Source organism: Poecilia reticulata, linkage group LG10 (assembly GCF_000633615.1).
Source record: "Poecilia reticulata strain Guanapo linkage group LG10, Guppy_female_1.0+MT, whole genome shotgun sequence".
Classification (NCBI taxonomy): Eukaryota; Metazoa; Chordata; class Actinopteri; order Cyprinodontiformes; family Poeciliidae; genus Poecilia; species Poecilia reticulata.
This window is the reverse complement of record NC_024340.1, coordinates 21,550,763-21,573,574: the sequence shown is the minus strand read 5'-3', so window position 1 is coordinate 21,573,574 and position 22,812 is coordinate 21,550,763. Positions and strand designations below refer to the sequence as shown.

General features: G+C 38.5%; 1 protein-coding gene across 1 annotated transcript in view; it reads left to right on the top strand.

Moving 5' to 3' along the window:
• ccdc88b (coiled-coil domain containing 88B) overlaps positions 1-22,812 on the top strand; it is a 58,684-nt gene that overhangs the window by 1,665 nt on the left and 34,207 nt on the right. Inside the window, exons 2-14 of the mRNA XM_008420428.2 lie at positions 379-527; positions 2,830-2,938; positions 9,134-9,203; positions 9,387-9,445; positions 11,475-11,558; positions 12,371-12,511; positions 15,076-15,221; positions 15,820-15,901; positions 17,558-17,716; positions 21,835-21,981; positions 22,126-22,303; positions 22,445-22,560; positions 22,695-22,763. Of these exons, the coding sequence (XP_008418650.1) occupies positions 379-527; positions 2,830-2,938; positions 9,134-9,203; positions 9,387-9,445; positions 11,475-11,558; positions 12,371-12,511; positions 15,076-15,221; positions 15,820-15,901; positions 17,558-17,716; positions 21,835-21,981; positions 22,126-22,303; positions 22,445-22,560; positions 22,695-22,763 (1,509 nt within the window). The remainder of the gene's footprint in view (positions 1-378; positions 528-2,829; positions 2,939-9,133; positions 9,204-9,386; positions 9,446-11,474; positions 11,559-12,370; positions 12,512-15,075; positions 15,222-15,819; positions 15,902-17,557; positions 17,717-21,834; positions 21,982-22,125; positions 22,304-22,444; positions 22,561-22,694; positions 22,764-22,812) is intronic.

Here is a 22,812-nt window from a genome sequence, read left to right as displayed (position 1 = left end):
TCTTAAGCTGCTTTGCTTCCTCTTACCAGACGAAGTTTGTGACCAATGGTGCATTTTTAGAGGTGCCAATGGAACAAAACCTTCAAAAATATTGCAGTTTGTTTTGGCAAAGCTCATCTAAGCAGAAAGAGACCTTGGCTGCTGTCCTGGTTGGCTGCTTGTCACTGTGAAGTGCTTCTCAGTGTGAAACATGAATCCCACCTGTTCAGCCAGGTGCACCGACTCAAGTGGCTTCCTTCCTGTGTGAAAATGTTTGGACCTGGACATATCCTTCCTGCATCCACACTGTTTTTGCCGTTTTATTTTTGTCCACCTCTCAGTTCACACTTAAGGCTAAACCAGATTTCAAAATAATCCCACAAACTCTCCCTCCTGCAGGTTCAGCTGTTTGAGAATATGGTGGAGAACGAGACCAGCATCCAGCTCTACAGCCAGTATATGGAGGTAAACTCCGTTTCCCAGAATGCTCTGGAGCGCTACAAGAGGCTGACCAATGGGATTTTTCTCAATGAAGTCATGAGGATCATGTAAGACTATCATTTTAAGATTTTGTCTCTTTGCTGCGTTGCTGCTATCCACACAGACTCCAGTGAAAGTGAGAAATAAATGCTAACTTTATTCATTTCCTTTATAAGAGGGTAAAATGGCAGATTTGGATGAGACAAATGAATTAAGAAATATAAACTGGGTAAATCAAAAACATGACCATGAAAAATCTCTGATTGAAGAGAGCAAATATATTTTCCAGTGCACAATACTTGAGTACATTAAATAGCATACGAAATATGATCTGATCTATAAGGATATAATCAATTATTTTGATAATGTAGACAGAAAAATCTAAATCTCATTAAAAGAAAACATGTATAAGCTTCTGTTTTGTTCAGAAACTTTGCAATTTTTTACCATTAAAAATGTTTATTATTCCCATTTAAAGACCTCATATGTTAAGAACTGCATCATAAAGGATTAGTTCTGGTTGTTTGGGCTTGAAGCAGGTGTTGATTTCACTCTTCAAGGAGGTTCTTACATTTTACAGATAGAAAAAAAAAAAAAAAACAATTTCCGTTTTGGAAAGATCCAGGAAGAAAACACATGCTCCAAGTTACATTTAGAAAATCAGTAGTCATAGAGTTTTTCTTCCCATCTCTGGAGGCAGAACAAGATGAAAAGCAAAAAAGTTTCAAACAAACTAATGCTGTCTGTGTGATATTTATACCTTTATAATGAAGGTGTTTAAAGATGTATTTTTTTTCTGCTCAAACATTCAGCTAATTATAGACAGGATCTTAACTGTGCAACAGCCTTTGCTTTCAGAGGAGAGCGGTAATTAGAAAGTTTAACCTTGCTCTGGCGTCCTGAGACTGAAAGATCTGCGAGCTGCATAGAGATTCAACTTTCCTTTTTAAACCTGTTTTTGCAAAAAAACCCCTCTGTTTCTGTAAATTCACACGTGGGTGTTTTTGAAAAGAGTGATTTTTCTTCAAAGTTTTTTCTGCAACTGAACTTAACATAGGACAAAAAATTAAAACAAGAAAGTTTAAATGCAACATTTAATATTTTTGTCCTACACTTTTTCACATTTTGTAACATTGCAAACGCAAACCTCAATATATTTTATCCAGATTCTACTGGGCCAACACAAGGTAGTGCACAATTGTGAAATGTAAGACAAATTATTATTGCTATATATTTTTTTACAAATATGAGAAGTGAGTCATACATACATATGGGGAGCCGCCTCTTTGAGGGTATATCTACATCTAGATATTCACATTTTGGCTCGGTGGTGTTTACAAAATGTCTTGCAGTTAGAGAATAGTGTCTGTAAACATCAACTTTCAATTTTTGCCCCAGATTTTCAGTTGGATTTAGGTTATAACTTTGACTAGGCCATTTTAAATCATCCCATTGTGGTTCTGGGTGTGTATTTAGGATCTTTGGGGGGATTTTTTTAAACCAAGAATTCCCCGTATGTAGTTAACCAGTAACAAAGACAGTTTATGAAACAAAGATGAAAGTAAAACATTGTGCCTTGATTCTTAAAATTGTTGGACAGGTGTATTAAATACAATATATACTGAGAGTGACGACAACAAACAGGTAACAAAGATCTTCTAAATAGATCTGTGGTAGATAGATATGCCTCTGAATTGATGGCAGTACATCAGATGACACGGAGTACTTGTTTGCACCTAGGGAACCATAAAACACTGCTTATGCATAAATACTTTCCAAACAGCTGATTCCCGTGAGTGTATTTCTAATTAGCGAATGTTAACATGCTAAAACGCTAAACTGAAGCGGCGAACACAGCAGACATTATATCCTGTTTTCCCTGAGCCACAGCACAGCCTCAGAGAGTTATAAGCATGGCTGCAGAATCCTAATGCTCTCTCCTTGAATAAAATGTGATGTAACATTCATCACCCACCCTTTCATAACCTCACATTGTTCTGCTGCTTCTGAGAAAGAATGGCTGGCTTGAATGCACGACCCACAAATTTCAAGTAAATCACAAAACGGGGTTCTGCATACTTGCCGTCTTGTTAGTCATCGCCACTGAATTTCTTGTCCTCTTGTTCAAATTTCTGCTGGAGTAAAGCTTCTGTCTGCTGTCAGGGAAGACAAGATTTTAGTGGAGCAGGTGATTAATTTGGTCTGACCTGAGCAATGTTATTTCAGCAAATAATTACATGTGGATCCACATTACCTGCTTCTCGAGCTCATTAAGATTTTATTTACTCTGCTCAAATGAACAGTTGCATAAGAGTTTCTCGTCTGTTGCTGGGGTGTTTGATCAGTGATTTATTTCTTCTGTTCACCCAGAGACCCAAACCCCAAGGTGGAGCGACTCTACAACAGCGAGAAAGATGACCACATGCTAAGAGTCCAGAACTTCTCCATTTTAAATCGGCACCTCAGGGCCTTCTACCAGGTAGGGGAGGCTCCCAGTGGGGCGGTGGTAGAAACTGAGCTATGAGATTTAATCATCAGAGGGAACTCAAAAATGTTTACCACAGGGAATATCCGTATTCTTATGAGTTTCCACTGGAGGAAAACTGCTGAATGCACAATGATCTTCTAGTATGTTTTGAGTTTAGTGTTATTATTAGTACCAGGTCAAGGCTGGAAGATTGGACATTAAAACCCATAGACATCTCAGAGGTTGTTTTTAATTTGTGCCTTAAATGTTTAAGAAATTCATATCTTTGCTTCTTTGTGTGATTTTTTTAAACCAAACTCCAGCTTTTTCTATTAAAGCGATGATGTAATCTTCCTCTTTCAACTTAGCTTTAGCAAGTAAGCTATTAGAAAGAAATATTGCTGTAAACATGCAACACTTTGATACAAAAACCCCCCAAAACTATCAATCTAATTTTTAAGTCCCCATTCACCTTCATTAGAATCCTTTGCTTCCATAAACACTAGCGCAATCATTTTGTTGTCTGGATGGATTGAAACGCCTCAGAGCTCACTGTAAGCTAAAAAAGTCTGAAGATTCATGCTGAAACATAACTCCAGGCTACACCGAATGGCGAGGGAGAAGAGGCTGAAAAACAGAGAAGTTGTTGACTTGCTTTAAGGTGGTAAAAAAGGACAAGATGAAGCTCAAGTGTCAGTCGTAGCACATTAATATTTTGCCTTAGGATAGTGGATAGAGTTTGAAGTGTGTGCGGGGGTGTGACAGAGCATTTGCACAAAAGAGAAGATGAAACACAGAATTTCCATCCTCAGTAGACGCGTCCTTGCATATTATCAGGCCAGTGGGGTGAGGAAAAAATGGAGGAGTTTCAAGCAGGGTTTTTTTTTTTTTTTTAGCGACATCTGTGGTTAAAGGCTATAGCATAAAAACCTCTTCGATAGCTCCCAGTATCATGCATTTCACAATGTGCGTGGTTGGCGCCTGTGGCATTTCAGGAACTGACACAATTATTTCCTCTGAGGATAATTCAAAAGCCTCTGTTCTCAGCCCAGAGAGCATTCCCGAGCACCAGTCAGGTGGACTGAACATGCGCTAGTTAGCTTGTCACACAGCTTACGAACAGCGTCTACAAGGTTTCACTTCCTAATTTCTAGTGAGCCGCTAATGTCCCTTGAAAGCTCAGGGCTTTGGAAAAGGCAGGCAGTAAATGGGAAGCTCTTATTAGGCACGCGAGAGTTACATCAGGTGCTCCCACACTTGGCTCCACTGTCACTGAGGACGTTGGTTTCCGCTTTGGTCACAGTTTTACTTCTCACTCACGCTGTTGCGACTTAGAGGCTCAGGCAAGCGTGCGACTCAAAAGAGTATGAACTTAAGCCAGAGCAAGAGTGTGAAGTGAGGCTGCTCTGCTCTCAGCTTCTCCAATACATTGGTTCAGCTAATTGTAGATTATTATGTGTGAAAGCAGCGCCTTTTCACTGGATGAACCTATTTTTACTGTAAAAGTACCATTTAAAATCACTGTGAAGAAGCTATGATTCATTGCATTGAGCCTTTTTGTGTTTCGGTCTGATTTATTTGCTCTCTGTTGTTTTGATTTGCTCTGTTTAAATGATTCACATGCATTTCAACCTTTAGCTAACAGGATTTTAAGTGTTTAGTCGCTTGACTAATAATTTAGAGTCCTTAAAGGGATCTGTGGCACCTAAATTATGACATTTCTTAAGGGAAAAGAGCATTTCATAAATAAGGTCTGGTTTTCTTAATTAACCTCGTGTTGGCAGAGTCCCCTAGATGCAAAGGTAAAATTGCCAACGCAGCAAATGTTTCATATAAGGTACGAGGCATCTGGTTGATATATTTATTATACGTGACAAAATAAGATAATGAGCATGAGACCACTGGTCTGTGAGCTGCATCTGACTGTGGTCAGAGCTGGAGGTGGAGCTACTTTATCTTTATGTGAGTTTATTGACACACCAGATACATTTAGAGGTTTGAAAGAAGAGTATTTGTTCTCAGTTATTACATTTTTCTTATCAGCCATTCAAACACAGGGTGTAGCTGTAGTTTTATGGCCTGATACTGTGGTGAAATCTTTAATTTGTTTTTCATCTGCTATTTAAATTTAGGATATTGAAAGTAGCTAAACTGTCCATTAAATCCAGTGGAGCAGAAAGCAAACTGTTTGCATTTAAATTGAAATGTAGGTGGAGTTGACCTGTAAGATTGCATAAAAATGTAAATGAAGCACCTCAAAATTTCACTCTTAATGCTATATTTAGGTAAAACTGGATCTTTCCCACAACGTTTATGCAATACTGTTCAAATATGTTGAGCCATCTCTATTTCTTCCCGTTCTCTAAGGAGCCAGGTTTTCTAACTCCTTTTAACAGATTGCCTGTTTGATTCAGAAAAGTGTTGGAAACTTTTTGTTTCTTATGGACATAATCTTTTCTTCTTCTTTGAAAACTTTTTCATTGGAGGACATTATCTCACTATCTTGCTCAAGAAGTCAGTTAGAGATAATCTGACATGAGGTTTTGCTTCTGTCTGTTTCTTTCTGACCCCTGGCAGCAAAAGGACATTTCCATCCAGACTGCTGCTACTCACTGGGTTATTTAAATACTCTCTATAAACCTTAGAGATGGTTGTGTGTAAAATCCCAGTAGATTAGCAGTTTCTGAAATTCTCGACTTCGCCCATCTGGCACCAACAACCACGCCATATTCAAAGACAATAAAGCCGCTTTCTTTCCCAGTTTCTACTGCAGCAAGTCTTCTTCAACATGCCTAGATTTGCTGACTCTTGTTGTTAACAAGCAATGTTTATAAAAAAACATACATTATATTTCAGACATTCATCTGTTTTTGGCCAAGTTTTGATTTTTCAGAAAAATTTTTTGGGTTTTATAAGATTTATAAAAAAAATCTCTGGTATTTTTCATAAATTCAACTAAAGAAACTAGAGCCAACAGTGTCTTGGAGTCAGGCTGCCAGAAGCATAAAGCGATGAGTTTTTACTCCTAAATGAGTCAATTAACAAACAAAAAGTCTTCGTCTGAAAATGGACAGGGGTTGAACTGAATATAAATAAAAAATCTGGAGAAAAACTTTGAAAGGCCTCCAGAAAAGGTTCTCCAAAGCCTGAAGAACCATCGATTACTAAAACTCTTAAAGACGCAATGCATTAAAAAAACTGATTTGTTAAGTATTTCAAAACTATTTACAATAGAGGTGGATAAAAAGCTATTTTTACGTTGAGAAGTTTGGATCATGAACACTTTCAAAGAATACAAGAATATCTCCCTACTTGGAAGCAAAATATTAAGAAACAAGGACAGACTCAAGACTTTTGCACAATACTTTGCCCGATATTCAACTGTCGCAGAAATCACACAGCGTAGCACGGGCAATGTGTGTCACTCAGGTTTTCACATTTCCTCTGAAGGGAGGCATTACTGTATCAAGCGATTTAAATTATAGCAGCTGAGAAATTTGAGCAAATATAACCCTGAACTGTACGTGGATCTTGGCTGCACTGCCAAGCAGGGAGTTATTCACAAAGAGGCCTGAGCATGCCAACAACAACAAGCCGCTGCTATATAATTTTCAGAGTGTCTAGTCTGCTGCAGGAGTCTATTTGGCATCCGGAGCGACGATGACCATGTCAGGGCTGCAGAGGCTATTATCCTGCACGGCCTGAAAGGACCAGAGATGTAAGCTTGGCTGCACATTGCAGTTGTTAAAGGAAGTCCTTGCCTGACTCTCCTGCTGTACAGTTTATAAATTAAAACAAGGAGCTGCGATTGCGACTCGTTTCTGCAGCCTGATTTCCCTTTGATGGATGTGAACAGACTTCCAGAGCATTTGGGGATGGAGCTCGCCAACGTCAGAGTGTGGCTTTTTGACAGAAATATTTTTAATTACCAGGGATGCTGTTCTTGTCTAAGACTAATTAAATAAAATGAGCAGCAGAAGGATCACCTGCTAAACTCTGACTGCATTAGATGTAGGAGGGGGCGGAGGAGCGCGCTGCACACCCGCACCACGAAGCCTCCGCTGCTGCCAGGGAAGCCAGGTTTTCTGGATGGGAAATGTCTGAGGCGTCTGCAGTCCAGCTTGATTCAGCGTCATTTGATAGAGCCAGGAGATTTGTCCAAGAGCTCAGAGCACAAATTACAACTCGATGAAACAAGCTGACCACGATGTTGGGCCTTCTGCCGCTCCTCCATCATGCCGTTTTCTCTGAAACACATTATAGATGCTTTGTTGAACAATCAAGAGTTTATTCTGCCTGGCTTTAGAGGATAATGGGCTGGAAGTTTATTAGCTTTAGTAATCTCTGCCTTTTAGAAGACTTTCTAAATGTGGAATAAGTGGATTTATTTCACATTTGGATCATACAATCAGATTATACAAAAAAAAAAGAGTGAAAGTCTGAAAAGTATTCACGCTTTTGAACCATTTTTGTCTTATTGCAAACATAAATGTCAGTTCATTTAATGGAGATGTTTTGTGGTTGGTTGAATTCATGTGTAATATAGATTTTAATCAATCTGGAACCATTTTTACTGCAATTAGTTACAATACTTTAGAGGTATTTCTACCAGTCTTGTAGTTCTAGAGAATAAAGTGTTTATTTTTCTTCACAAAAGGTTTCAAGCTCAGCCAGATGAGATGGAGAGCATCTGTAGGCATCAATGATCAGATTTCGCCTCACATTTTGAGATGGAAACAAGTCTTTGCTTTGACTAGGCCATTCTGTCGCAGTAATATGTATGTTTAGGACTGTTGTCTTGCTGAATCGAGTCTTCTGCTTGACAGTAGAGGTTTCTTCCAGAATCTATATTCTTATCAGCAGCTTCACTGTCCCTGCTAAAGAGAATTGTCCCGCAGCATGACTGTGCCATCACCACCTTCTTCCACATGTTTGTCGTGTTCCCCATCAAATTTTTTCTTGTCAGATCTCCTAAGAGCAACAGGTTATCCTACCTGAGGTCTGCAGCTCCTCCAGAGTTGCTATTTTCCTCCTGGCTGCTTTCTGTGATCAGTCCATCAGTTTAGATGAAAGGCCTTTTTCTGACCAGTTTACAGATTGGTTATGTTGATCTTTATTTAGAGGTGCAGCGAAGCCTCTGTATTCACAGCGGTTAGGAACCGTAGCTGCCTGCAAATTACAAAAATCGCTGAACTTGAAACACTTTCTAAAAACATTTACAACTGCGTATTTTAATAGTTTAAACACCAAGCATATCTTAATATTCAGTAGCATGCACAGTGGAAGATATTTTAGCGTTACTACTGAAACTAACCTCTTATCTTCCTGTCTATCTTGGGTCTGATTTGCAAATGAAAGTCAGTAGCGTATCAGCTAGCTTTGTGTCGAGGTTTTTCAGCTTCCTAAGCTGCATTTTCTTTCGAATATTTTAGATGTGCTCTACAAAAATTCCACAAATAATTTGGAGTTACGCTGCACAGAAAAGTCTCTGAATGCTGAACTGCCAGTAGGCAGAGGGTGTTAAGCATTTTTTATATATAAAAAAGAGAGAACAGTGTATTCTTTTTCTTTTTACTTCTCAATTATGCTGCTTTCTCATATGAAGCCCCTAGAAAGTCCTTGCTTAAAATATGAGTGAATATCGAAAGGTTTAAGTAGCACTTATATGTTTGCAATGCTCTGTAAATCTGCAATAAAAGCATCTTCTAATCTAAAACAAGAAAAACTGCAATATAGTAATGTTACAGATTTTATGAAGAGTAGTTTGCTGGTAATGTTAGCCACTGTGTGCTGCCAGTAACTCTTGATGTAAGTGACGTCTGATGTGATCTTTGTGTCTCAGTGTTTGTCCCGGTGCCCACATTACTCTCATATTACAGAATCAGAGGCGATAACTGAAAACACTTCACCAATTTTTATTCCTGTAATAACATTACCCCTTTCTCTTTGTTTTTACTAAATGGATGCAATTTAGAAATTATAGAAGCAGGAATATGTTAAAACAAATTTCACCGGGCCTTCTTGAGCTAAAATGGTGCAATAAATGCCTTCTCATTTAGCGTCTTCTCTTTGTTTACACTACAAATTACAGCAGCCCGGTGGAAAATGTGGCTCCTGGCATTAATCCAGCCCCACTTTCTGCAGACAGACCGGGCCGACGAGAAAATGACTTGTGCTTAACTCTCCACATTCATCCTTTTCATACAGGAAGACCTGCAGCAGTTGATCCTCATGCCTCTCCCAAATGTTGCCATACTGGGGCAGGACCCCCTAACAGGTACGAGATAACAAGATGATCCTATCAGTGGCGTGTCTCTCAGCCTCCAGAAACTCATTATTTCATGCACGAGATCTGGGCGATCTATGAAGCACATTAAGGTGATAATGATGGGGGGACTGTGGAGCAGGGTGGAGATGATGATGATAATGAGGATGATGACAGTTATTTCTGCGTCCTCAGAGGCGGCTGTGGAAGAGCTGCGGAGACTGCTGCTGCTCTTACTGGGATGTGCAGTGCAGGTGATCACACACACACACGCACGCACAAACACACGCGCACACACACACACGCACACGCATGCATGCACACACGCACGCACACACACACACGCACGCACGCGCGCACGCACACACGCACACACACACACACGCGCGCACTCACAATGGAAGATAATTACACACCGTCCACTTTTAGATAAGCATCATAAAACCAAAACTTCTTTCCATTTAAAAGTTGTCTTAATGGGGATTTTTTTAAGGCTGCAACTAACTAATTACTTTTGGTAATTGGTTATTCTGTTGATTATTCTGATGACTAATTGGATAAAAAAAAAATCAGATGCAGATTTTTTTATTTAACACTTAAGTTTATTTTATGCCGTATTAGAAATGCATAAAAATGCAACTAAACAAATAATTCAATTACTTTCTTTTTATAAGAAAATGTGGTGAATGCGTCATCATTTTTGGCAAAAAATGCAGCTAAAAAAACTTCTGATCTCAACATACAGCTCAGCCGTCTATGCAGGGTCGAGCTGATTATTTTTTAGATTAACTAATTAATATTTGTATAGAAAAAAGTAATTAACAGGAGACTTTGTTTAGAATTTGTAGTAGGTACAATAATACTAGAACTATGCCACTAGTTCTGTGTTGAACATATTTATAGACAGATTAAATTTTTTTTATCTTAAATGCAAAATATAATTACTGCTTTGACTGTGTTGTTCCTTCAACTAATAGCCTTTACTCCAGTTAATGATAACCAATTACTAAATTAGTTGACAGTCATTATAATAACAATTAATCTGATTATTTCAAGCTCAACATTTTTTTAAGCTTTTATTATTATTTTTTGCTTATATTGAAGGTTCCTGGATTCAACTTAGACCAAAGCAATAAAGAGTTGTTTCAGTTGACATGTTAAAATCACCGCACTGAAAATGTGCAATTACCTTAAGCCTCCACTTGCTTCACTCGGGAAGTGATTGGAAATAATTCACCTGGCACAATTAGCCTGCCGCTTCTCGTCCTTGGAAGTTTCTTCTCTTCTTCTCCACAGAAATATTCAAGCTCATCTCCAGGACTTTCACAGTTTCCCTGATTATTCTTTCCTGAAGCCATTTGTGCTTCTTCTTGGCAGCTTGCTCTGCGCTGCTGAAGGGAACTCAGGATCTCTGCCATGGTGATAAGTGTTAAAGCCAGAGCGATAAGCCAGGAAGTCTGTTGACGGCTCCAAACTTGAATCAGTGGCGGCATCTTAGCCTTGGGACACTGAAGAAACGTTCCCCCATCATTACCTCCACATATCGAGATTTTCTACTCTCATACAACGGTTGTGTTTACACATAGTTCTGTTTAAATCTGATATTTCTCTTAAAACAAGCGACTGGTTTATCCTTTTGCCTTTTATTGGTGGGAAAAAAAAGATACAAAACAATTCACTACCAATTAAAGGCCAAATGAATGAGTCGTATGTTTCTTTCTGCGACGTTTTAAGAAGAAGAGTCTCTGAAGATTTAAGAGATTTGAAGCCAAAGATGAGGGGCGAAACAGAAACATTAGTGAAGTCGATCTACTATTGTAAATAGGTGCGATGCTTTCAAAGATTTTAAGTGCAGGAATTTTTAATTACCTGACAAAATGTTGCAATAAACAGCTTTTTCTTCTCTGATCCAAAGAAATCCAACCCAAGGATTCATACATGGTTCAATGGTGTGTGAATCCAGTCACCATGTAATTTGAAATTTTTATGATCTGAAAGCATTTTCCACTTTTACTGTAGCTTGTTTTTCTGGTCTTTTAGAAAGAAGTTGTTTTTTATGAGTTCCTAAGCCTGCATATTCCTTTGTACCCGTATCAGATGTCCTTTTTTTATTTTTTATTTTAGCCTCTGTATTTGCTGGTTTTACAACCCAATTTAAATTCAGGAGAACCTTCAGCTGACTAAATAATACGAGCCTTACCTTGTGGGGATGGCTTTTTTTCCAAATACAAATCACATTTGTGCATGCACTTCATTCCTCCCTCCTCATTTTTTTTTTTGCAGTGTGAGAACAAGGAGACCTTCATCCAGCAGATCCAGTCTCTGGACATCGAGACTCAGGCAGCCATTGCCATCTGTATTCAGCAGGTAAGTGAAGAAGATGTGCGAAATAAATCAGATGCAGCAATTCCTAAAAAAATAAAAGGTTTTCGCTGGGGTATATTTTGTCCTGGGGAGAGTTTCTAAAGAACACATTTGTCCCTAAATAATATATTGCACAGTATTTCTGTGGTGTCTGCCTGTAGGCAAAGAGAGCTGGATTATTATTCCTCTTTCTGATGCTACAAGTAAGTGTGAAAATGAGCTAGTTGTCATTCTGCCCGCTGCCTTGTCGAGACCTCTGGCTGCCCCCTGGTGATGGATCTTCCACCCGTCATGTCCACCTCTCCACCTCCACCTCTGTCACATCACCGCTTCATCTTTTCTTGCTTTTTGTCATTCTCCCTCGTCTGTTAAAGCATAAATGCCACTTGGCTCCCTCTTTGAAAATACCCCCTCCATTAATAATTGCCAGCTTCACAAAAACAGCATGCTGAATACCAGCGTGGCTGAATTTCAGGAACAGCGTGTAGCCAACCAGCCTTTTTATTGCCAAAGTTTCCAGCCTAATAAATCACAGAGGTGAGAAGTGCTCCTCCTGGGTAGATGGATGCATCCCCTGCTTCCTGTTCATATGGCCTCCACCCGCGAACCTCTCAAAGCCATCAACATGATCATTAGTTTTGCATGCATGAGTCGAGCCAGGCAGAATGTAAAATGTACTTGTTTCTAATCTACGCAGATGCTTGGTATTCAACGCACACTCGCTCTGCCTGGAGGGTTTGTTCCCTGATCTGCTGGTTGGATCAGACTTACATTGATTTTTATCGGAGGAACCTGAAGAACTGTCCTTGCTGCAGGTGACTCAGGATCCGAGAGCGGTGCTGCCTCTTCAATGGGAGGAGCTGGTGGAGGCAGAAGGTGCAGAGTTACAGCTGGTCTTCAGCTCCATGGCCAAGCAAATCCAGAGCCTGCTGGCACAGAGAGACACACACCTGGAGGTTCGTATGGTCACAAATGGAGGAATAATTACCTTCTTCCAGAAGAAAATCTGGGTGAGAGCATCCAGGCATGCATACCAACTAATGCACAGAATTATAATTACCGTAATTTAATTAGATTTTAAGAAAAAGTGGATGAAAAGCCCAGATTTGATTCATAGAAACGTGTTTGTTAAATATAACGGTGGACAGCTGAAATTAATTAGCCCTGCAAAGTTTAACTGATTAAAACCAAAAAGTATATACTCTGAAAAAGCAGTAAAATTTGTTTATCATCATCATTTATAAAGAGCCTCAACAGCTGAAACAAAGTACTGAACGTCAGAGCTGGATAAGATAAAAGAAAACATCAAATAAAATGACAAAACGAAACACAGCAATGTAAAGGAATTAAAAACTTAAAACAAAACAATACTACAAGGCAGCACTCTGCAGGATGTTGTGACGACTTGGTGAGGAAATTGATTAAGTTGTCCAAATTTATTAAAAGCATGTGCATATCCACTTGTGAAGAGACTTTGTGGGAAACTGTGGCTGAAGAAATTAAGCAAAGTACAAGCAGAAAGATATTTAGAAAAAGGTCCAAAAAATATTTCTAAATAGTTACATGGAAAATGAAATGTAAACGTAAAGAGTTAAATATGCTTAGATGAGTATAGTATAAAATTAGGTTTTCTATGCAAGATTGGATGCAGGATATGTTTGACAAAGATATGCATTTTTTGAAGTATTGAAACTGAAACATTCATATCGATATAAAGCTATTGTTTGTTATTATTGAGAAGTCATTCCTCAAGAACTCTAACAAAGATGAGTTAAAATGGTTTAATTTGTTCCTCTGCATGTTATCAAGTTCTCCAGGAACATGCAAACTACCCATTCCTTTAATTCAGGTGCGTTTGAAAAGGGAATCATTTAAACATGCAGGATACTTACATGTGAAACCAATCTTATCAATTGATCTTATCTGCTGATCTTATCTGTGTCTGCAAACGTCTAAAAAGAACTGTTACTGTCCCCTTTTGCTCTGCTGTGAAAGACGGACGGACTGACAGACCCGTCCACCAGCTCACATCTAAACTTTTCACGTAGACGGGACCCGAGTCTGTCCTCGAGCCAATTCCAGCCTGTGAAGTTAGAACAAATTTGTACATTTTCACAGATATTGCTCAATGATTTTTATGTGAGTTTAATAACCAACACTGACCGTGTCGGCTTTAAGAAATTATTAATCAAAATTTGAATCTTCAGATTTTTTAAAGATCGATAATCGGACAGGAAACTACAACTTGTCCCCACCTTACCCCTTCCAGGACGTATTTGGACACTTCCTGTATTTTGCTGGTTAAAACAGTTTCAGAGTTTTCTAGCTGCCGTTTTCCTCAATAAACACAATCTTTGAAATGCCTCAGTCTCACTCTTTCCTCGACGCATTTAGGTGTCGATTTATAATAACAGTAACTGTAATCCATCCTAGAAGTGTGTAATTTTAAAGGGTGAGAACCTGACTTTGTACACAGATGAAGCCTTTGTTTTCACACACTTCCACCTTTTTTAGAAATGCATTAATTTCACATTCTGTGGAGTTTCTTTTGGTACCGAGTGTGTGATTCTGAGAGTGTGATTCTCAAGGCATATTTACATTTATTTGCATAGTTAAATGGAGGCATGTCTGGGGTTAGGGCATCTCCAATCCAACATGTTTCAGGACATACAAATGAAAGGCTTTGATTCCTGCCAGCCCAGCCAGCAGTAACCTTTTCAGGAACGGAGTTTGATGCTTCAGTACGTAGTACAGACCGTCTGCTCTTCTGTTTTAACACAAAACAAAGAAGAAAACAGTGAAAAGGCGTGTCAGCCGTAGCAAACCCGCAGCGTCCACAGTTCCTTTGTGTCTGAGAAACGTGGTTTTCATAAACTTTTCACCTCTAAAGGGGAGAACTATTATGGATATAAATGAGTCATATTTTCTCTACCATAAAGGTGAAGTCCTAAAATCCAAAACATGAACTAAAAAGCTAAAATAAATAGTAGAAGTTATCTTTAGTAAGGTATCTCTCTCTCTCTCCCGTTGCTCTCTGTGTGCCGCTAGTGTCATCACTTCCTTCTGTCATTGTGGTAAACAGAGCATTTCCTGTGTATGTGGAAAATAAAAGCCTTGGTAAATATAGACCTTACTAAATTAACTTGATCAAAGCATTTGCAAATGCTAAACATAAACCGTTCTTGAAAAACAATATAGTTTATAATAAGCAAATAAAAAATACACAGTGCTGTCTGCATGGTGAGTTTAAATACTAAAAATATAAAATCTTATTTTCTAAATAAATTCTTTTTTTTCATCTGACTTAAAACTTTCTGTAGGAAAAGTGTTTTGAGACTTGGTGTAAACAACTTTTCTATGTTTTTCTAAGCTAATTTAATCTGTAATTTATTCTAATTTCCTGCGAATTTAGACATATTTCAGATCACTAAACTTGCCAATATTTTGCAGAAATCATTGTATGCTGCATTAAATGAAGTCTTAAGGATGTTTTTAAAGAGTTTTCTTCCTTCTTCCTCAGAGGATAGCGGAGTTGTGTCAGGAGCGTGAAACCCACGGCGATTCAACCCAGACGCCGCTGGGGGGCCATCTTGATGATCCACCGCAGAGTCTGGCCCTCCAGCTGGCCGACAGCAAGGCCAAACTCCGCCGCCTCAAACAACAACTGTGAGTGTTTGTGTGCTTTCCAGCAAATATTACGTTCCCCATAAGAAGAAGTTCTGTTTTATGGGTTAGGGGTTGAGTTTAGGGTGTGAAATGAGTAATGGTCAGGTTTAGCGTGAGGGTTACAGAAATGAATGACAAATGAATGTAAGTCAGTGTGAAGATAGAAAAATGTAAAAATGTAGTCCATCCTTTTGTCACGTGTGCGTGTGTGTGTGTGTGTGTGCGTGCGTGTGCATGTGTGTGTAAGAAAAGCCCTGGAGAACCTTAAGTAAAGTTGTCATAAAGGTCAGCGTTAATGATGTGCAAATTTTGTCTCTCCTCTCAATGCACAAAAATTACTTGTTACTCAGCAACGAGTCGGATTCTCAGTGTAACAATCTAATATCCACTGTGTATTAAAATGTATCCAAAGGTCAAAGTTCGGCTAAAAGTCACAAGCTATAATTCCAGGGTTTTTTTTTATGTCTTTCCTGCTCACATTATGTGCTTTATTCTTGTACTTTTTTGCTTCAGCTAACAGAGATCTGACCATAAGGAAGCATCAGGAAGATAAAACGTGCAGCTCTGAGAGTTTTGTGTTTTTTTTGTTTTTTTTCAGGGAAGACAAAGGTGATCAGATTTTGGATTACAAGCAGGAGATTCAGACGATGGAGGATCAGCTGAAGAAACTTCAAAAAGAGGTTCGAAGACGTACCACGGTCTGGATATACACAGAAAAAATAAAATATTTATTTTTTTATCCCTGATACTGATCTGAGTCAATTATCAGTAAAGCCTCTGCTGATAGTCACAATTAAAATTGAAATTAGTAGAGGCTCAAGCTACTTTGGTGCCTTGGGTGGGATCATAGTTTCACATTTAACAAGTCCACATGAATTAACTGTTAAAATTATAAAACATATGGCTGTTTGAAAATGCAAACTATAAGTAATTCTCCTGGCCTGCAGAAGGATGATAGACAACAACTTTAGTTTAGGAGTAGAAAAGAACTACTGCCCTGTAACCGGTCATTAATACTCAAAAAACGTGAATAATAAACTGCACCTTTTTTGATTATAGGATAAGTTATATTGTATTTACTTGAGTTTAAATTTGTCTGGACCACTTGATAGAATTGAGTTCATATATACAAGTTTCTTGTAAACCACCTGGAGATGATGTGACATATGGGTTCAAATCCCATCCTTTTGTCTTCCTGCATGGAGTTTGCATGATCTCCCTGTGCATGCGTGGTTCTCTCATGGTATTCTGGCTTGAAAACAAGAGTTTTAGGTAATAAAGTAAGGTAAATTAGGTAATAATGAGGTATGAATGTGAGCATAGTCATTTCCTTTGTGTGCCTCTGTGTTGCCCTGTGATGAACTGGCATTTTAGACAATATATAGATGGATAAATAAACTGAATTTAACTGTTTTATTGAGAAATTTTCTGGAAATCCTAATTTTTCTGAAAAATGGTTTAAACATAAGTAAATAAATAAATAAATGTATCAGTAATTTTAATGAATCAATAATTTATTAAATACACAACTGAATGTAAAACACGACCATTTTTTATTTAAACTCTTCCTAAAATCCTTATTTCTTTGCTGCTGCGCTACAGAGCAAATTATCTAAACCATCACTTTGGTTTTTTTGGCGCTATCAGCAAGTCGGCTTGAGAGCAAATATATCAACTAGTTCTGAAACCACAGAAGAAGAAGCTTGTAGAAAAACTTCATTCACTGACAATCTATCCTTAAAAATAATAATTTAAAAAAACCTATGTCTTGTTTTTTGCACTGTAAACATGACACAAAGAAAGCATTTTATCATCTGGAGAACAGAGTTCGACCATTTCTCTCAATCCGGCGCAGAGACACTGATATCTACTTTTATAACATGACAAATCGATTACTGTAATGCTTTGATGACTGATCTTCCTATGAAAACCACAACTCCACTGCAGTTATTACAAAACTAAGCTGCAAAAATGCTGACTTGGATTAAAATGAGAACTCCCAACAACTTTAAAGTCGCTGCAGCGACTACATGGGCTTGGTAGAATCAACGTTAAGATACTCTCACTGGTTTAAAATGCATGTTACGTTGCAGTGTCTCACCTCAGATAACTTACCTAGTTTCTAAATGAGAGAAATCCCAGTAACACTTCACCTGAAAGCTGTAAACATTCCTTTAAATTAGGATCTGCTGGGACATTCTGTGCTCACAGTCAAAGGCACATTTTCTTCTTCTTGCATCATACTCTGCTTTGGCTTTTCTGCACATCCTCATCCTCCCTTGATCAATGCTCAACCCTGTTTGCTGTGTGTGATTCTGTATCTTGTGCTCCTCCAGAACCGCTCCCTGCAGAACGAGGTGAGGGGCATGCGCACGCTGCGGGACGAGCTGGACTGCGCCCGGGAGCGAGCTGCACGGACCGAGCAGCTCCAGGTTGAGCTGCAGAGCTGCAAACACAGACTGCGCAGCCTGGAGCTGACTCGCACTCAGCTGAAGGTACAAACGCAAACAAAGTGCTAGTATGCATCTCTAAAAACACATTGAAACTGGTTGCAGTCCCAGCCAAAACGGAGATATAAAAACCTTCAGTAAAGCATATCTGTAACCCCGTAATTCTTCTTGCAGGAAGTGGTAATATGAATATAATCAGAGAAACTCACATCAAAAAGATCTCAAATTAAACTCACCTTGGAATAGCCAATATCCGACAGTAAAAAGTGTCATTTAATCTTATTATTATTCCCTCTTACGGCCCTCAATGTTTCACTCAAAAGCGAGCGCGAACAACTATGAAATCCAAAGCCATAGAACAAGATTATACTGCATGATGTCATCTGGATTTACAGCTCAGAGCTGCTCCGTTGACGAGGAGGAGCAGGAGTTTGCCTCTAGTCGCTGGAACTTTTACAACCAAATGAAATTTATTCTGAACTAGCTGAAATGTTCTGGGGCAGAAAATGTCCTCACATCCTTGTAAAACATCTCCTGGTGTCCTCACTGTCACCTTCTCTGACTTATTTGATTCATTCTTCCTTCTGGCTACGTCCTTGCACTTGTTAGTTTACCCAGTTTGTTGTGAAATAAATGCCACAAATTCCAGCGAACACTTGTCAAAGCAAAAGCTAAATTAATAGTTGAATCTGTAAACATTAACTCATGACCTGCGTCTCTAAATGAGTAATTAAATGTTTTTCTGCGCTGTTGTTTTTGGGGCTCATCCTTTCATTGTTGTCTCTACAAGGTTGGTAAACAAAAGGACACACTTCAATTAAAAGAGGTTGAAATTATTTAGAACCGCCATTAGAAATATTATTTCACTGAGTTTGTGTAAGAAAATTAATTTGACTTTCTCTTTCCTGTAAGGATGGATGAACAGCTTCTAGTCCTGTCATACTGCTGCGAATATGTTTTGTTTTGAAAGACGGAGATTCAGCTATGGAAAAAATTAAGAGACATCTTAAAATGATCAGTTTCTCTGCTTTACTTTTAATAGGTCTATGTTTGCGTAAAATGAACATGGTTCTTTTATTTTCCGAACTACTGACAACATGTCTCAGAAACTCCAAGCAAAAATTGAGCATTTATTTGCAGAAATTGAGAAACGATCAAAATAAGGAAACAGATGCAGCACTTTCACACCTCAAATAATACAAAGAAAACAAGTTCATAGTCATGTAGAAACTACAATACTAATGTTTTAGCTCAGGAAGAGTTCAGAAATCAATGTTTGGTGGAATAACCATGAGGTTCAGTGCAGTCATCTCTTAATGTTTTCCAGAGCTGCACAACACAATAAGAAATAATGCCACTGCGTTCACAATTTTATTATGAAAGCAGCTGGACAGAATACCATGCAATGATATTTTTGATATCATCACTTTCCTAAAATAATTTTTGCGAAAAGTGATTTTGGCAACAAAATTCCCATTTCTTTCTTTCCAAAAGATATTATATGCAAAAAAAAAGATCACTCTTGGCTAAAAAAGGCGATGACATCTGAAACATTTTGACTGCATGACTCTATGATTATCACAAATATCTGGCATTCCTACAAAATGTATCACAGCGGACTCAAATATCTGAGTAAGGATGGTGAACGTGATCTCAAGGCTCATTGTTCACTCACCTCAGGTTATCGGATGCTTGAAACTGGCGTAACAACCTACTTTGTGGTTTACCCTATAAATCATGATCTCACCATTTGAAGGACCGCAGAGCATTGATGATCAAATGATCCCTAAACATAAAACGTAAAAACAAATCAATTTAAAGGAGAGCATAATGCTGCTCTCCTTTAAATAACAAGCTCTGTCCGTCCTGACGCAGCACCAACATTTCTACTACACGTCTAGTATTCAGAGCAAATCAAAACCAACACAAATACTTCAAAGATTTGCCAGCACTTAATCTTCCACAAAATGCCTTTAATTTCCTCGTGTTTAACCCTGCATATTATGTTTTTTTTTTTTTTTTTACTTTTTAGCAGTGTGACAGAAGCATGAATATAGAAAATTTTCCACAGTAAAAAGCTGAGTGACTTTTTTCCATCCCAGACTACATTTGCTCTCCTTTGAAATTAGTGTAAAATATATTCCATGTCAGCTTTTGAGAGTTTTTTCATTCAATTTGGTGTCAGACTGGCAAATAGTTCACATGCTGTGGAATTGAAATTTTCCCCGCATGTCTGCAGACTTTTGCTCTTTCTGCTCCTGTAGAAGAGCAGGATTGGTCCTGATGTTGCTGTAAATGCAGTCTCTTTCTGTACCGTGAAGCAGAGCACATCCCCATGTCATCTGATGCTGACAAGCTAACATGGTTCGGTTCTGAGATGAGAAACCACCTATGTAGAGGCTCAGACTCTCCTGCAATGAATTCGGAATAATAAAAAAAGGGTATCAATGCACAGATGGAGACATTTTTCTGCTCTTGTTACCTCTCATGGTGAAGCATTTGAAAAACACCTCAGCAGAGGGGAATACTTCTGATCGCTCGCTGAATCTTGTTCCTGTCAAACTTTGACTCTGAAGTTATTTTTTCTTAATTACAATCACAACTCAAATATGGTTGTTAATTTTTCTGTCAATAAATCACATGATCATAAAGACCTGAACCAAAAAAAACATTAAAATTTAAAATAATTTAATTCAACACAGAAGGTTTGACATAAAGGAAATGCACAATGAATATCAATTTATATACATTGTACTAATAACAATATCAGTAATTATTTAAAAATCTTTTTTGTTGATTTAAGTAATCTTTATTTTATAGTAATAACACCAGATCACTCCAAAACAATATTACTTCCAGTTGAGAGAAACAGCTTATTTTGTGAATATTATTTTTCAAATTGCATCAAATATCTTACATATATATAAAGCACAATCGTTTTATAAAATGCTTTCGAATTGAAATTACTATGATAATAGAACAAATTAATTTCAGCATAGAGCTTTGAGCATATAAAACAATTCAATAATTTCAGGCCTATTTGCTAATTTGAATTTATTTATTTSGTGTAGTCTAGACAGCCTCTGATGCAACAGACAGAATAAAAAATATTATAATATTTCAAGAACATTTCTGCAGCACATCTAATAAAGACTGTAAATCTCTTGGTCTCCATGCGCTGTAATGTTAATGTCACAAATCAGCTTTTTAATTTAAACACTGGGAGATTTAGCTGTAACCGCATTGTTGCTTTCAGCTGCTCTAAATATCAGAAGTGTTGCGTTAGAGTAGACCTGTGAGATCAGCAGATTGAAAGTCTTCTTCCTTTAATGTGCACAAACCCACGTTTAGAAGACCTCGGTTTATTTCTAGAGGTTTTTTTTTTTTTTTTTTAGCTATTTGCTTTGATGAACTCACAGTCAGGATAAGCCAGAGAAATTCTGAATAAGCTGGTCTTTATGGTCCAGATCACTGGTTTTTACTTTGATGTAGTAATCTCACTTTGAGATGTTTAAAAGCGCTTAAGCTGTAAAATCTTTATGGAGCACGGCACAGGTTTTTAATCAGCCCACATTTGGTTCTTACTTCTTCAAATTTTTCTAAAGTTTTCTTTGTAGAAGAAGTAAGAAACCTTTAGGTAAATACAAATACTTACATTTAGGATGGATGAGTTGATTTTACTCTGAAATTATGTGATGGGCCAACACAAAGCTGCACATAATTATAGCAGGAAAGTCCTACCTCCTTTTCTAAATTTCTGTATTAATAGAAACATCTAAACAGTTAGAGATCCATCTTGAGTCACATTTCTCTGCAGTTACAGCTGCAAGGTCTCTAAAATCGGGATAACCCACACTCAAAAACATTCTTAGGTTTCAATAAGGGCAAAAATAGGACGCATATTAACTGCATGATGTCAGCTTGTAGCCGAATCGCTTTTGTTTTTTATTTATTTTGAATTTTTCTATTGCTGTTAAACTGTTGAAAAATGTGACTCATTTCTCTTCAATAACAGCATTTAACGCAAACCTTGTGTGGATTGTGCACAAGAAACTTCAGTAAAATGTCTCAAAGTTTGTTGCAATTTTATAAAATGTGAAAAAAATGTTGTAGCTAGCATTGCATTTCGGTAAACTAGAAACACTCTGTGGCCCCTCTTTCAGGAGCAGCAACATCTGTGTGCAGCGCTACAGGAAACCAAAAGTCTTCTAGAACAGCAGCTGGCAGATTCTCGGGCGCGTTGCTCCTCCATACGGGAGCTGGAGAAGGACAATCTTCTTCTGCGTCAGAGGATCATGGACGTGGAGGCGGTGGGTGGAGCTGTTGCTCTAGTGTTAAAGTTCGTTCAATATGCCAATAATCTGGTATTTCCAATGATTTTTGTAAGTTTGATGTAAGATCTCAGCTTCTTTAGTAATGTCTGCATGGCGCACCGTTTCTGTTTTGATGTGAAGGAGCGGGACACTGAAAGGCAGCGGGTTGACGAGTTGCTGGAGATGAACATGAGCCTGGAGGCAGACCTAAGGCAAAGGAGCACGTCAAAGGGAGGTGTTTCCCCCCCGAATGTCGCCATCCATCAGCGGTTTCTGCAGTCAGAACTGGACTCTGATGAGGAGCCCTGCGAGCTGATCGGTTAGAAAACCCGTCTTTCTGTTCCCCAACATATACCGCAGTTTTATGAACTGATGCTTTTCTCATTAAAATCTCAGTGACTTGTAATTTCATTTTCTAAATCATGGTGTCATGGTTCTCTGTTTGTTCCTGCTGTCTCAGATCAGAAGCCGCTGAGCGTGGAAGTGGGTGAGGCCTCAACACTGCGGCTGCTGGGAGCCGAACAGGAAAACGCAGAGCTGAGGAGGCGACTGGAGGAGTTGCAGGCCCAGCAGGAGGTCAGGGTTCAGAAATTCAACATAAATAATCCATCACTGCTCCTCTGCCGCGCTAGTATTACTAGTGCCACATTGAGCTACGTACAGGATGATGTGATGTGGAAGTGTTAACCGTCTGTGCTCCTTTGCTGCAGGCTGATTCCCCCGATGCCAAAGATGAGCTGGCCTGCCTGGAGGTGGAACATCAGAAAACACTCAGGGAGGTGAGCAGAGAGGAGAGGAGAGGAGAGGAGAGGAGAGGAGAGGAGAGGA